The 14,497-nt window shown below is 33.9% G+C and overlaps 1 protein-coding gene across 1 annotated transcript in view; it reads left to right on the top strand.

Moving 5' to 3' along the window:
- Window positions 1-14,497, top strand: part of CFAP69 (cilia and flagella associated protein 69) — a 42,604-nt gene that overhangs the window by 15,839 nt on the left and 12,268 nt on the right. The window contains exons 9-14 of the mRNA XM_081800599.1: window positions 362-410; window positions 507-628; window positions 2,791-3,007; window positions 5,784-5,948; window positions 8,793-8,911; window positions 10,630-10,748. Coding sequence (XP_081656725.1) covers window positions 362-410; window positions 507-628; window positions 2,791-3,007; window positions 5,784-5,948; window positions 8,793-8,911; window positions 10,630-10,748 — 791 coding nt within the window. The remainder of the gene's footprint in view (window positions 1-361; window positions 411-506; window positions 629-2,790; window positions 3,008-5,783; window positions 5,949-8,792; window positions 8,912-10,629; window positions 10,749-14,497) is intronic.

Below are 14,497 nucleotides of genomic sequence, written 5' to 3'. Positions count from 1 at the left end.
AAAAAAAAAAGAAAAGCTGTTGAAAATATCTTTCACCCTTATTTTGTCACTTAAAGGTATAGATAATGAATTAGATAAGTAATTTGTAGTCTTAATACATTTTGGGTAATTACCAAATTTTAAACAGCATCTTATAAAATATTCATAGAATACTGTAAAAATATTTCTTAGAGCCAACAGAAGTTTATATTAATTACAAGTTTATTGGGCTATATGTTTCCTGCTTTCATCCCTTTCTATTGTTAGTACTTTATGAATTCAAATGAATGACAAGGGGAATCTGGTTAAGATAAATACTAGGTAAATACAGGCATCTGTAATTTCCATCTAATTAAATTATCCTTCTGTGTATTTATATTAGGAATGTGGCTTTACCAGGGATTTGATACTATTTGCAACCTTTAATGAAGGTAAAAACCATAAAACTTTCAACCTATAATTATCTTGATGAGTCTTATACATTATTTTAGCTTTTACTTTATTTTCTTTTTTTTCCCCTCTCACAGTTAAAAGTCAAAATCCTTTGGTAAAAGGTCTTAAGCTTTCTAATTCCTATGAAGATTTTGAATTGAAGAAATTGCTATTCAATATAATTGTGATATTATGTAAAGATTTACCTACTATACAGGTAAAAAATAACCAAAGTGTCTCACTTTGTAGTATAACTTTTTTAAAGTCATGACGGCAAATCTTTCATTAACCCATATGTTTACCATAGAAAGTAACTCTTATTGGCCAGAATTTCATCTTCTCAAAATTTCTTTTGCTTATCTGTTAATGAACAGTGAATTCACCAAATTTAAACCACATAAACAAAAAAAGGCAGGAGAACCTTAGAGATTTTTTTAAGTATTTAGATCTCCTGAATAAGAAAACATAAAATGAAAAAAAATCCATATAGGCCCATCCAGCCTAATAGTCTACCTCTGACCATATTGTGGTTAAGGCTTTAGTCAGGCAGAATGCAGTGCTGTCATTTTTCAGCAATGTGATCCTGAATAGGCTGTTTAGTTTTTGTAAATCCCAGATATCTTTTTTTTTTTTAAGATTTTGTTTATTTATTTGAGAGAGAGAGAGCACAAGCAAGGGGAGCAGCAGGCCAAGAGAGAGGGAGAAGCAGGCTTCCTGCTGAGCAGGGAGCCCCATGCAGGACTATCATGACCTGAGCTGAAGGCAGATGCTTAACCAACTGAGCCACCCAGGTGCCCCAATCCCAGATATCTTAGTTTCAAAATGAGGATAACACCTGTCTCATGGAATTATTATGAGAGTTAAAAGAGCTCAGAATTTTTTGGTAATACCACTTTGAGGAACACATATATATACGCACTAAAATATGCTCAGAGAAGGAAAAAATTGTCTTTACAGTTACAACTTTATTATTTACATCAAAAATATATGCTCTATAGAATCTAAATGTATTTTCTGAAATGCAAATAGAATATCATTACATAAAATATGGTTTTATTAGTACAGTGAAGTATTATATAACTATTAAAATCTCTGGAGACAAAATGTACACTACAGTTTATAAACCACTTTAGTTGACAACAGAGTCAAATGGCATAAAGACTATGGTGAGCTTCTTAAAGCACTATGTGAGAGGTGGAATCAACTAATTTTTTTTATGTCATATGTTTGTAGCCCAGTAATTGTAGTGATAATGAATATGTGTACTGTTATTTTTAGTTCATGGAGTATTTTGAAAACATTATCCACTTAACATTTATAGTAATGCTAGAACTAGCTGTTGTTCTTATTCCTGCTTTCTCAATTCTAAATCTTGTGTTCATTCCCAGTGGACTAGTAGAAAATTTAGAGAAGTTCATAGGTGTTATTGTGAAAAAGTCTTTATAAAATAATGCCAAATGAAAAGAAAATTGAATAGAATATGGCACACTGTCTGCTGCTATCTTGTGAACCATATATAAGCATCAATCAGAATCAGCCATAATATTAACTACGTTGTCATATTATAATAGCTATGCATTTTTCTATCTTATTGAAATCATGGATTCAGTACACTTTTAAAATTGTAGGCATGTAATTATAAATATGGGTTGTGACCTGAGTGGCATTGGTTGACTAGAATATTTGTATAAGTTCTGTTGCAAGTGCTTAAAAATTAGCCAGAGATGGGGCGCCTGCGTGGCTCAGTTGTTAAGCTTCTGCCTTCAGTTCAGGTCATGATCTCAGGGTCCTGGGATCGAGCCCCCCATCAGGGCCCCTGCTCCTCAGGAAGCCTGCTTCTACCTCTCCCTCTCCTACTCCCCCTGCTTGTGTTCCCTCTCTTGCTGTGTCTCTCTCTCTGTCAAATAAATAAATAAAATCTTTAAAAAATAAAAATAAAAAAATTAGCCACAGTCATTATTTTGGAAAAATTGATATTTTTATAGTATACAGTTGAGTCTGTGAAATGTTTCTTTTTCAAAAAGTGAGGGAAGAGAGAAATGCCAGCAGTTTATTTGCCCCAAATTTTCTGCTCTTGTGGTTTGATCATAAGCAGGAGTTAAATTACATATATAAGCATAGACAAAAAAATTAACATTTATTTATATTATTGTCAGCTAGAGAGTGCATATCCGAGATAAGGGGATCACAGCCAACTGGTTGTTTTTTGTTTTTGTTTTTGTTTTGTTTTGTTTTTGGTACTTACTGTAGGTTGGGATCTTTAGGAAGGAAATTTTTTTAAATTCCTAATAAAACATCACACTGGAAACCTTTAATTTTCTTAGATTAAAGTTGTTTTAATTATGTTTCTAACAAAGTATTTTTTGCCCTTCCTCATAGCTATTAATTGATGGCAAAGTTATCTTGGCTTTGTTTACCTATCTTAAAAAGCCTGAGAAACACAAAATAACTGAATGGTCTGCGGCACAGTATGAAGAATTACAACTGCATGCAATTGTCACTTTGTCATCAGTGGCTCCTTTATTAACAGAAGAGTATATGTTGTGTCAGGGTAATGCTCGAGTCCTTGCATTTCTAGAATGGTGTGAGAGTGAAGGTGAGTGATGTCTGTCAAAATTCTAATTTACATATTTCAATTTAACTCATTATATGCATAGAAAAAATAAAATTAAAGAGAAATAAAAATATAGATCTGATTTCCCTTTGATTTTCACGTATTTACATGTTGTTTTAAAGAAAAAATCTGAGATTTCATTTAAGGTTAGACACATTAGTAATTATCATAACTATAATTGATGCATACCTCTCAGTAAAAGAAATCATTCATATAACCTGATTTAAATTTTTGTATCATTAGGCTTATCCAACAATTATACTAAGTCCTGGAAATATTTTAATTATTCATTCAACAAATGTTTGTTGAATGCCTACTAGGTACTAGATTGTTTTAGCTGCTACAGATACATTTATATTCAAAATAAATAAAATCCCTACCTTCATGGAGTTTAAAATCCCCAGCCAGAAGTAATGATTCCACATGCAGTCTACCAAATTAGTAGACTACCAATTTGTACAAATACTTTATTTCAATTCTCATCATTCTTAGGATATAAGAAATACTTTCTTTTTAAAAAAATGTTTATAAGGGAGATACTGCATTTTTTTTCTGGAAGTTATTTTGCTTTGGAAATAATTTTATATGATACATTTTCAGTAGATCAAGAAAATCATATATCCATGAGGAAGGAAAAAAATTATAGCTGATTTTTTTTATTCTCTAGTTTCTAATATGCAGAATTACTAAATTTATTCTTGTTAAGTTGTTATGCATTAAATAAAACAATTATTCTGTCTATCCTTTATGTCATTTATGTCTACAAAATACTATAAGGCAAAAGAGGAAATGCTGCCTAACATGGGGAAGACTGATAGCTAACAGTTATTGAGTACCTACTGTGTGGTAGGCCTTAAACACCTTATAAGTATTAACTTATTTAGTCCTCACAACAAATCCAGGGGTTGAAGGTACTATTACTATCCATGTTGGTCAGATGGGTAGAACTCAATCAGAAAAGTTATATAACATGTTCTTGGTCGCACAGAAGTGTCAGATCCAGGATTTAGTACAGGCAGTCTAGCTCTAGAACCTACATTTTTAACCCATACAAAATACTCAGAACAGTATTTTTTTATTTTTTTTTAGCTTTAAACATAAAAGAACCTTTGAAAGAATGCATATTATTGTAAAGAAGAAAAGAGAACTTGCCTTGCTGTTTATAAAGCTATAAATAATTTAAACTGTATGGTAGTCATACAGTCATAATGTCATAAAGCTATAATAATTTAAACTGTATGGTAGTAGACAAGGAATAGACCAATGAAATAGCATATACGGGAGGTTGGTATTAAGAAAGATGTTATTGCCTTCAATGAAAATAAAAATTAGGTTGTTTCACTTTGTTAAAAAAATCAAGTGCAAAATGAATTAAATCCCTAAATATGAAAAGTCAAACTGTAAAAATCTTAGAAGAAAACATGGGAAAATATCTTTATGATAACAGGGTAGGAAAAGACTTTGAAAAACCAGAAGAACTTAAACTATACAGAAGATTAATGCATTTAATAATGTAAAATTTAGAAATGCTGTATGACTAAATCTGAATAAAATAACAACCTAAAATTGAGAGAATACATTTTCCACCCCTGTGACTGATAAAGGATTAGAATCCAGACTCATAAAGAACTCAAAAAAGAAAATAACTCTGCAAAGAAGTAGACAAAGAATAGAGACTGCCAAGTCATAGACAAAATTTCAAATTTAAAAATAACATTAAAAGATGTTCAATCTTATTGGTAATCAGAGAAACACAAATTAAGATAATAATGAACTGTCATTTCTCATTTAACAGATTGGGAAAATCTATTCGTCTTGTACATTGTGTCCATATAACCACTTTGAGAAGCAATTTAGGAACTTTAGTAAAATTCAGTGTGGGTATACTCTATATGATTCTGGTGTCACATGGCAAAACCTTTCTCAGTGGGAATAAGAGGACATGAACCAGAATGCTCATTGTAGCAGTTTGTACTAGTGAATGGATAAACTGTGATTTATTTATAAAATGATTGCCAAGGGGCGCCTGGGTGGCTCAGTCGGTTAAGAATCGGACTTTTGATTTCGGCTCAGGTCATGGTCCCAGGGTTGTGAGATTGAGCCCCACATGAGGTTCCACACAGGGCATGAAGCCTGCTTAAGATTCTCTCTCCCTCCCTCTCTGCGCATCCCCCACTCTCTCTCTCTCTTTCTCTCTCTAAAACAAAATGAATGCTGAAAGCAATTAAATGATTTAGATCTGCTTGTGACAATGTAAATACTTTAAAAAACATAATATTTAGTAATAGCAAGTTACAAAAGATACACACAATATGACACATTCGAGTAAATTTTTTTTTTTTTAAGATTTTATTTATTTATTTGACAGAGAGAGACACAGCGAGAGAGGGAACACAAGCAGGGGGAGTGGGAGAGGGAGAAGCAGGCTTCCCGCCGAGCAGGGAGCCCGATGCGGGGCTCGATCCCAGGACCCTGGGATCATGACCTGAGCCCAAGGCAGACGCTTAACGACTGAGCCACCCAGGCGCCCCTCAAGCAAATTTTTAAAGCATATTTCTATTCTGGGAATAGGAGAAGGGGGAAAGGATAATATTTATTCCTCTAAAAAAAAAAACTAAAGCAAGTATGACAAAATTTTAACATCTGCTTAAACTCAAGGGTAGATATATAAGGTATCTGATATATTCTGTTTTATTTGAAATGTTTTTGCTTTAAATTTCTTGATGTAAGGTATTAAGTTGTTAATATTTCTCCACAGATTCTTTCTTCAGCCATGGTAATAGTTTTCACAGTACAGGGGGCCGTGGCAACAAGTTTGCCCAGATGCGTTACAGTTTAAGACTCTTGAGAGCCATGGTCTACCTTGAGGATGAGACTATAAACAGTGATCTTTGTGAAAAGGGAACAATTCAGCAACTGATAGGTAAAACATGTTTGTGTACTTATCAAAGCAGAATACTTATAAATTAGAGGTTTTGTTTAAAATGCTTTTTACAAATTTATTTTATCATTCTAGCTAAGAAACTCCTGAATATTCTCTTGATTTTTGTTTCATATTTTTGCTATAAATCAGTTTGTCAATACTAAGACATCATGATCACTCATTCTGTAAACATCTGTTTACTCCAGATACTATTTCATTTAGGATTATCTTTTTTTTTTTTTAATGGGCTACTATTATCTTCATTTTTCTAGTAGTAAGATGACCACTTTTTGACCAGGCTTTTGAAGTCATTTAAAAGAGGATAACATTACAGTGCATTTGACATACCAGAGCACTAGTATGCTGAGATATACAGAAATGTACACAGGAGATTCTTTTCTGTTATGATATAGCAGGATATCCTTGATTTTCAACTTAGAATTGACTATAATGAACCACCTTATCCCCAAAATACATACATGTGAGCTCAGAATAAAATTCAGAACCCCAAACAAAAGCTTTTTACCTTTGTTAATTAAAAAATAAGTAGTCTTCTGGCCCTAACATTTCCTGACTTTGAAAAGATCTATTTTGGTCATATTCAAATTCAGTGATTGCCTCATGAGTAAGAGATAATTTGCTGAATGTCAATTAATTACAAATGCCTGCTCAAAAACTCTTCTACATGTTAAGTTAAAGTACCTCCTCTTCCATCATTAGTGGAGTGGAGTGGTGCTCTTTAAAATAAGGATACTGAAAAGGGTGCTAAGCAGAAACACTTTCTGATGAGTTTACTGAGGATGACCAAACCTGAAAGTAGATTTTATCACTTCCATGCACATCCCATTGTACAGAACTCAGTGTTAAGGTTCCAACCTACCTGGATGGAGTCCAGAAAATACTATATTTCATATGTCCAGGTAAGAGTCTTAATCTTACCTGGGTAGGAGGTGTGGGGTAGAGAAAAGGGTTCTTTTCTTCTTAGGATCTTTTCCCTTTAACTTGAAAGAAGCTGATCTTTATCACGTGAGCTCTTGAAGGCAATAACCTTCCTTCGCTTACACAATCTAACAGAGGACTTAACAAATAGTTGGCTCGACAAATAGTAATTGCATTGTAATTGCAAATGTTTACAATACTCTTTGTGCAGGCACTGGTATCACAAACATGTATAGAACAAGACACTGTGGACCTTGCCCTAATCAGAACAAAAAAAAGATGTGTATCCTAGAAAGATAGCATGTTACCCTACACCATCAGCAAGGCCCTTAATGAGTAATACAGAGAGTAAATACCACAGAAACCAAGAGGTTTCAGTAGTTTTTAAGGCTAGGTAATCTTGATAAGTACCTTTATTGAGCTTGGGTGTGAGGGTAAAGCTAGTTCGGAGAGGGAAAAGAGGAGATGGTCTTTAAAGCAAGGGAATGTCATAAGCAGAGACATGGTGTTAAAATATGTATGACAGTGTGTTCAGAGCTAGCTTAAATGAAGTCAATTTTATGAAGACATCTATCAACTATACTTCAATTTAAAAATAAAAAAACAAATTGGAAAAATGTTTTATGAAAACAAGTAATATGAGATATAATATGTCTGTTCAGGGGGCAAGCTAGGAAGAGTTTTAAATAGCATCCTCTTTAGATGTGGGGAGCCATTAGTGGTTTTGATCAGGGAAGTTACATGCATGGTGCTGTTTTAGGAAAAGGAATCTGGAAGAAATTATCAGATGACTTGGAATAGAACAAGGAGAGGGTAAAGGCAGGGAGCTAAAGGATACTGAAATATGAAGGAAATAATTCAAAACATAACACGTGTTACAGACAACAGAGAAAGTGCCATGCCTGCACTCACGTAGGAAGGAAAATGAGATCACCTAGAAAGGAGAAGCAGACCTGTGGCCAACTAGGTTGGATTCCTACATGTTCCTAATAAAGGAGCATAGGCCCATCTGTTCCTGGCATGCTCCTGAACTGAGCCTCCAGCATGCTCAACTAGCTCTGCTAGGGACTGATCCTGCACCTGTCATTCATCCTAACAGGACCAAGAATCATCCCTTCAGGGCCGGCTCCGGAAATAAGTTGTGATTTCCCTGTCCCTCTTACTTTGGAACATAAGTCCACTCCTTCCTGGTAGTGCCAAGGACCCCTTTACTAGAGAAGCAATGATTTTTGTTCCCCATTTAAAGCTTAAAGGAAAATTCCTTTATGAGGCAAAATTTTATTGTGACTGTCATTCCATCAGTGTAAGTGGCTATTTTCCAGTCTTTCTAAATTTTGATTAGAAGCAAGGGAGATATTTCAAAGGACATGGGAATACTGCTACTTAAAGTTATTGAAGATACCTACAGGTAGGCATAAGGAGAGAATGCAGAAAGAAGTAACAGGAAGAGAAAACATACTTAGAGAGGTCTTCTATCTTTGCCTAAAATTGACCCTGTTAACCATGAGGAGATGAGCAAGTTGTGATGAGGCATTTTAGTCATATATTTGCAAAGGCACTCATCTCTGCCTCATGACACTGCATACTTCTATAAACAGTTCTGTTTGCTGCGCAAAGTATCAGGTTGTTAGGGCATCTTTTAATAACACTCCATTAATTCTGTACTAGAAATGCTATATATATGGGGCTACTGATTGTATTCAGAGCTCAAAGAATCCACTTATCATCTTCTGTCTACAGCTTCTACATAACTGTGCAATTAAAATAGCTCCTTTTAAAATAGTTTCTCTAACTGAAAGTTTATAAGAAGAGATTTTTTTTAAGAAGGGATTTCAAAACAGTAATTGATCAAAATAAAAATACAATGTCCAATAAGTTTACATTCTTTCAATTTTTTCACACCAGGAGTTTTTAAAAATACAATAAGCAAGGCTAATGACAAAGAAGAAGCCATTGTTTTGGAAATTCAATCTGATATATTACTTATCTTATCTGGTCTTTGTGAACATCATATTCCTAGGAAGGTATGTATGCCTGTGAATCAAAGTTTTGTTCAGATCTTCCAATCCAGATGAACTGTTTCTTGGTGTCCATAAATGCTGGTTTTTTTTAATCTTGTGAGGATTTAATTTAATATTCTTTTTTATAAGGAGAGTATAATTATATACAATAAAGTATATATATATATAAAGTGTAAATTTGATAGGTTTTGATGAATGTATATACCCATTTAACCAATACCTCAATTAAAACAGAGATGATTGTTATTCTCTTTGAAATTATTTCATGCCCCTTAGTAGCCATCCCCCTATTTGCCTTCAGGTGACCACTATTCTGATTTCTGTCCCCATAAATTAGTATTTGCCTATTCTATATGAATGGAACACACTCATATAAGTGTGATTTACATGAATCACATATAAATGGGATTTACTCTTTTATATCTGGTCCTGTCATCATATTTCTCAAATATATCCACGTTATTGCAAGTATCAGCAGTTCATTCCTTTTTATCGCTGAATAGTATTTCATTGTTTGAATATACCCATTTTTTTTTTCTCCATTCCCGTATTATCTGATAAACACTTAGGTTGTATCCGTTTGGGACTATTATGTATAAACCTTCAGTGGAACATTTTTGTAGTAGTCTTTCTGTGGACCTAATGCTTCCATTTCTCCTAGATACATACCTGGGAGTGCAATTAATGTTCATAAAGTAGGTATATGTTTTTAAGAAACTGGCAAACAGTTCTTCCAAAGTGGCTATCACATTATAAATGCTGTTTTGAGTTTAAATTGGATTCAGGGTGATGGATATGTGATGAGCACTGAGTGCTGTATATAAGGGATGAATCACTAAATTCTACACCTGAAACTAATATTACACTGTATGTTAACTAGCTGGAATTTAAATAAAAACTTAAAGAAAAAAATCAGGTTCATACCTAGAACTAAAACTTAGACAAAAAGAGCTTAATTCCCTTTGATCTTTTTAAATTTTGTAACAAACTCTGAGTCTCTAAGATTAATAACTTAAATAGCAAAAGACAGAATTGGAAAGATAAAAATTTTAAATTATGAAGTCCAATAGAGGGATTCTAGTGAGAGGAAAGAAGAACAGTAAATGCATACCAGCTCTGAACTTTGATGCAATTTTTTCTTATATTCTGCCACCCTGTGCCTGTGTTCTTCTGGAAAAATACTCATAGTCTTGCTTACTGGGTACCAGAACTGAACAGCAAAACAATGAGAAAGGTAATTGGTAAGCAACAAATAATAAGTGGTAATAACTTAATATAAATTATTAAAGGTTTTAACTACCATTTAGATGTTTATTTCTCTCTTGGGAATATTAAAAAGTCTTCCATGATAGAATTTTAGCCTCTTAGATTAGTTTTTGCTACCTAGTATTCATCTGACAAGATACTGGACTACATTATTATAATGCAGAAGAAAATCATGGGGCAAGCTTATGGTTTATTTTTTTAAAAAAGAAAGGGAAAAAACAAAAAATAGAAAGGGACATTAAGCTGGCATATTGATTGATGCCATTTCTAAAAATGATTAGCTTTATAATAATTTGTCTTAAATTCCTGAGAGTGAGTGCAAATTTGAAAAAAAATATATTTGTATAAAACTAACAATGTTGTTCTATTTTTCTGGTATAAAAAGTTTTAGGGGACAGGATGAAACAGGAAAGAATTAGATTATTTCAAAAAATAATTTTAAATAAATCTCTTAGGAAATTTTTGGAACTGAAGGAGTGGATATAATTCTTCGTGTAATGAAAACAGACCCCACAAAGTTACAGACTGGATTAGGCTATAATGTACTTCTTTTTAGTACACTGGACAGCATTTGGTGAGTATTACTGTACCCTAGTTAGAACCTCAATACAAGAAAATTACTTCTATGATATTTGTTGGCTTGAGGTCTGATTTTTTTTTCCTGATAGATTTAAGATTTCTATCCAATTTTGAAAAACTACACAAATTCATATGAAATAAAGCCTAGAAAAATTAAAACTGTAGATTGAATAGAAATAAAATTAATCCGGGCGCCTGGGTGGCTCAGTCGTTAAGCGTCTGCCTTCAGCTCAGGTCATGATCCCAGGGTCCTGGGATCGAGCCCCACATCCTGCTCCCTGCTCTGCGGGAAGTCTGCTTCTCCCTCTCCCACTCCCCCTGCTTGTGTTCCCTCTCTCACTGTGTGTCTTTCTGTCAAATAAATAAAATCTTTTTAAAAAACCATAAATAAATAAATAAAATTAATCCTAGTATGCATGATAGAGGAGGGAACATTTGGGTGCTATAATTTCTTCATGGTGTTGGACTTAGATCAGTTAAAATGTATTTCTGTACCATAATTTAAGGTTCAGTAAAAGTTTGCTTACTTCATAAAAAAAGTTCTTCCCTCAAAACCACACCAGAAAGACAACTCTTCCAATACCTTTTTCAATAGTCCAGAAATGACACTTACCAATGTCCTTTGGAAAGTGATCTTGTCCATAGCTCATTTATAAAACCATTATTGTATCTAAACTTAAATCCTTGTTTTTATTATTTGAATCCATTCCATTTTGGCCTCATCTGGGAAAACACAAGCATCTACTCTTACACAGTATTCTTATACTTGAAGACTGTTGAATTCCTCATTCATCTCCTCTTCAAAGAGCTGAAAACCAATTGATTAGGTATTTCCTAAGCAATATTTTTTCTCAAACTTTTTAGCATTCCTAAAGGGCAAAAAATAAATCATACATATATACATACACACATACTGCTTTTCTTAACATTAATTTAAAAAATTTTGTCTTGGACAAAATTACTTGAGTTTCATGTATCATTAACACTTAACACATTTCTTTTGTCCTATTTGGCTGGGACTCATGAAAGCCACACTGCAACATATTTGGGGGGAAAAATAATGACTATGGACCTAACAGGCATATGCAGAATATTCCACTCAATAGCAGCAGAATACACATTCTTTTTAAGTGCTATGTTATTGTGCTTTATATTAAGAAATATATATTTGGTCCATTCCTAGTACACAGCTCCTAAAACTTTTGTCATTTCCTAATCAATAAGAGCAATGAGAACATCTTTTGTTACAGTATTTGGTCTTTTATTCTCAGTTCCTGTAATAGCTTCAGAATAATAACTATGAAGGTAGTGTCTTTTGTTATTCATAACAAGCCCCTTTCAGCCACATCTGAGTTTATGTTAATGAGGTAATTTTTTAAAAGATTTTATTTATTTATTTGAGAGAGACAGAAAGAGCATGAGTGGGGGGAAGTGCAGAGGGAGAGGGATAAGCATAAAGAAGAATGGGGGTGCCTGGGTGGCTCAGCTGGTTAAGTGTTAGACTCTTGGTTTTAGCTCAGGTCATGATCTCATGGGTCCTGATATCAGCCCCGTGTAGGGCTCCTTGCTCAATGGGGAGTCTTTCTCCCTCTGCCCCTCCCCCCAAAATAAATAAATAAACCTAAAAAAAAAAAATGACTCAAATAAACAACCTAACTTTAAACCTAAAGTAACTAGTAAATGAAGAACAAACTAAGTCCAAAGTTAGCAAAATAAAAGAAATAAAGATTAGAACAGAAATAAATGAGAGAAAAAAAAAATGGTTTGTCTTAAAAAGACATCAAAGTCTACAAGCCATTAGCTAGACTAAGAGAAAGAAGGGAAAAGACTCAAAATTAAGATAAATGAAATAGAACATATCACAACAGATGCCACAGTAATAAAAAAGATCATAACAGATTATTATGAACAACTATATGCCAACAAATTGGACAATATAGAAGAAATAGATTCCTAGAAACATACAATCAAGATTGAATCAAGAAGAAATAGAAAGCCCAAACAGACCAATTACAATAAGGAGATTGAATCAGTAATCAAAAACCTCCCAACAAAAAAGCCCAGGACCCAACAGCTTCACAGGTGAATTTTACCAAACATTTAAAGAATTAATACCAATCCTTCTTAAACTTTTCCAAAATATAGAAAAGGGAACACTTCCAAATTCACTTTATGAGGCCAGTCCTGAGGAACATGTAAGCAAAAATCCTATAGGAAATATTAGCAAACCAAATTCAACAACCCGTTAAAAGGATCATACACCATGACCAAGTGGGATTTATCCCTGGGATGCAAGAATTGTTCAATATAAGCAAATCAATGTGATACACCACATTAACAGAACGAAGGACAAAAATCACATAATCATCTCAGTAGTTGCAGAAAAAAAGCATTTGACAAAATTCAACACCCTTTCATGATAAAAACTCTCAACAAATTAAGTAGAGAAGAAACTAACACAATAAAGGTCATAGATGAAAATTCCACATCTAACATCACACTCAATGGTAAAAAGCTAAAAGCTTTTCCTCTAAGATCTATAACAAGGCAAAGGTGCCCACTCTCACCATTTCTACTCAGTACTATAAGTCCTAGCCAGAGCAATTAGGCAAGAAAAAGAAATAAAAGGCATCCAAATCAGAAAAGAAGTAAAATTATCTCTGTTTGCAGATGACAGGATCTTTTATGTAGAAAGCCCTAAAGATGCCACCAAAAAAACTGTTAGAACTAATAAATGAATTCAATAAAGTTGCAAGATACAAAATCAAATACAAAAATCAGTTGGAGGGGGAGATGAACCATGAGAGACTATGGACTCTGAAAAACAAACTGAGGGTTCTAGAGGAGAGGGGGGTGGGACGATGGGTTAGCCTGGTGATGGGTATTAAAGAGGGCACGTTCTGCATGGAGCACTGGGTGTTATATGCAAACAATGAATCATGGAACACTACATCAAAAACTAATGCTGTAATGTATGGTGATTAACATAATAATAAAAAAAATCAGTTGCATGTCTATACAGATTTCTATTCACACTATAATGAACTGTGCAAAAAGAAAATTAAGAAAACAATCACACTTGCAATAGAACCAAAAAGAATAAAGTACTTAGGAAGAAATGTAACCAAGGAAGTGAAAACCTTATGCAGTGAAAACTGTAAAACACTGATAAAAGGAATTAAAGTAGACACAAATAAATGGAAGGACATCCTGTGTTCGTGGACTGGAATAATTAATATTGTTTAAATGTCATACTAGCCAAAGTGATGTATAGCTTCATGCAATCCCTATTAAATCCTAAAGATATTTTTTTATAGAAATAGAAAAACAATCCTAAGATTCCTATGCAACCACTAATCATCAGGGAAATGCAAACCAAAGCCACAGTGAATTATCACCTTATACCTGATGGAATGATTATTATTAAAAAAAAAAAAGGGGGCGCCTGGGTGGCTCAGATGGTTAAGCGTCTGCCTTCGGCTCAGGTCATGATCCCGGGGTCCTGGGATCGAGCCCCACATCGGGCTCCTGGCTCAGCCGGGAGTCTGCTTCTCCCTCTCCCTCTGCCTCTCCCACTGCTCATGCTCTCTCTCTCCCTCTGTATCTCTGTGTCTCAAATGAATAAATAAAATCTTTAAAAAAAAAAAAAAAAGATGTGTTGGTGAGGATGTGGAGAAAAGAGAACTCTTGACGTTGGTGGGAATGCAAATTGTGCAGCCACTGTGGAAAACAGTATGGAGATTC

The sequence above is a fragment of the Leptonychotes weddellii genome, chromosome 12, assembly GCF_054177405.1.
Source record: "Leptonychotes weddellii isolate Sample4059 chromosome 12, ASM5417740v2, whole genome shotgun sequence".
NCBI lineage: Eukaryota > Metazoa > Chordata > Mammalia > Carnivora > Phocidae > Leptonychotes > Leptonychotes weddellii.
This window is presented reverse-complemented; position numbering and strand designations above follow the sequence as displayed.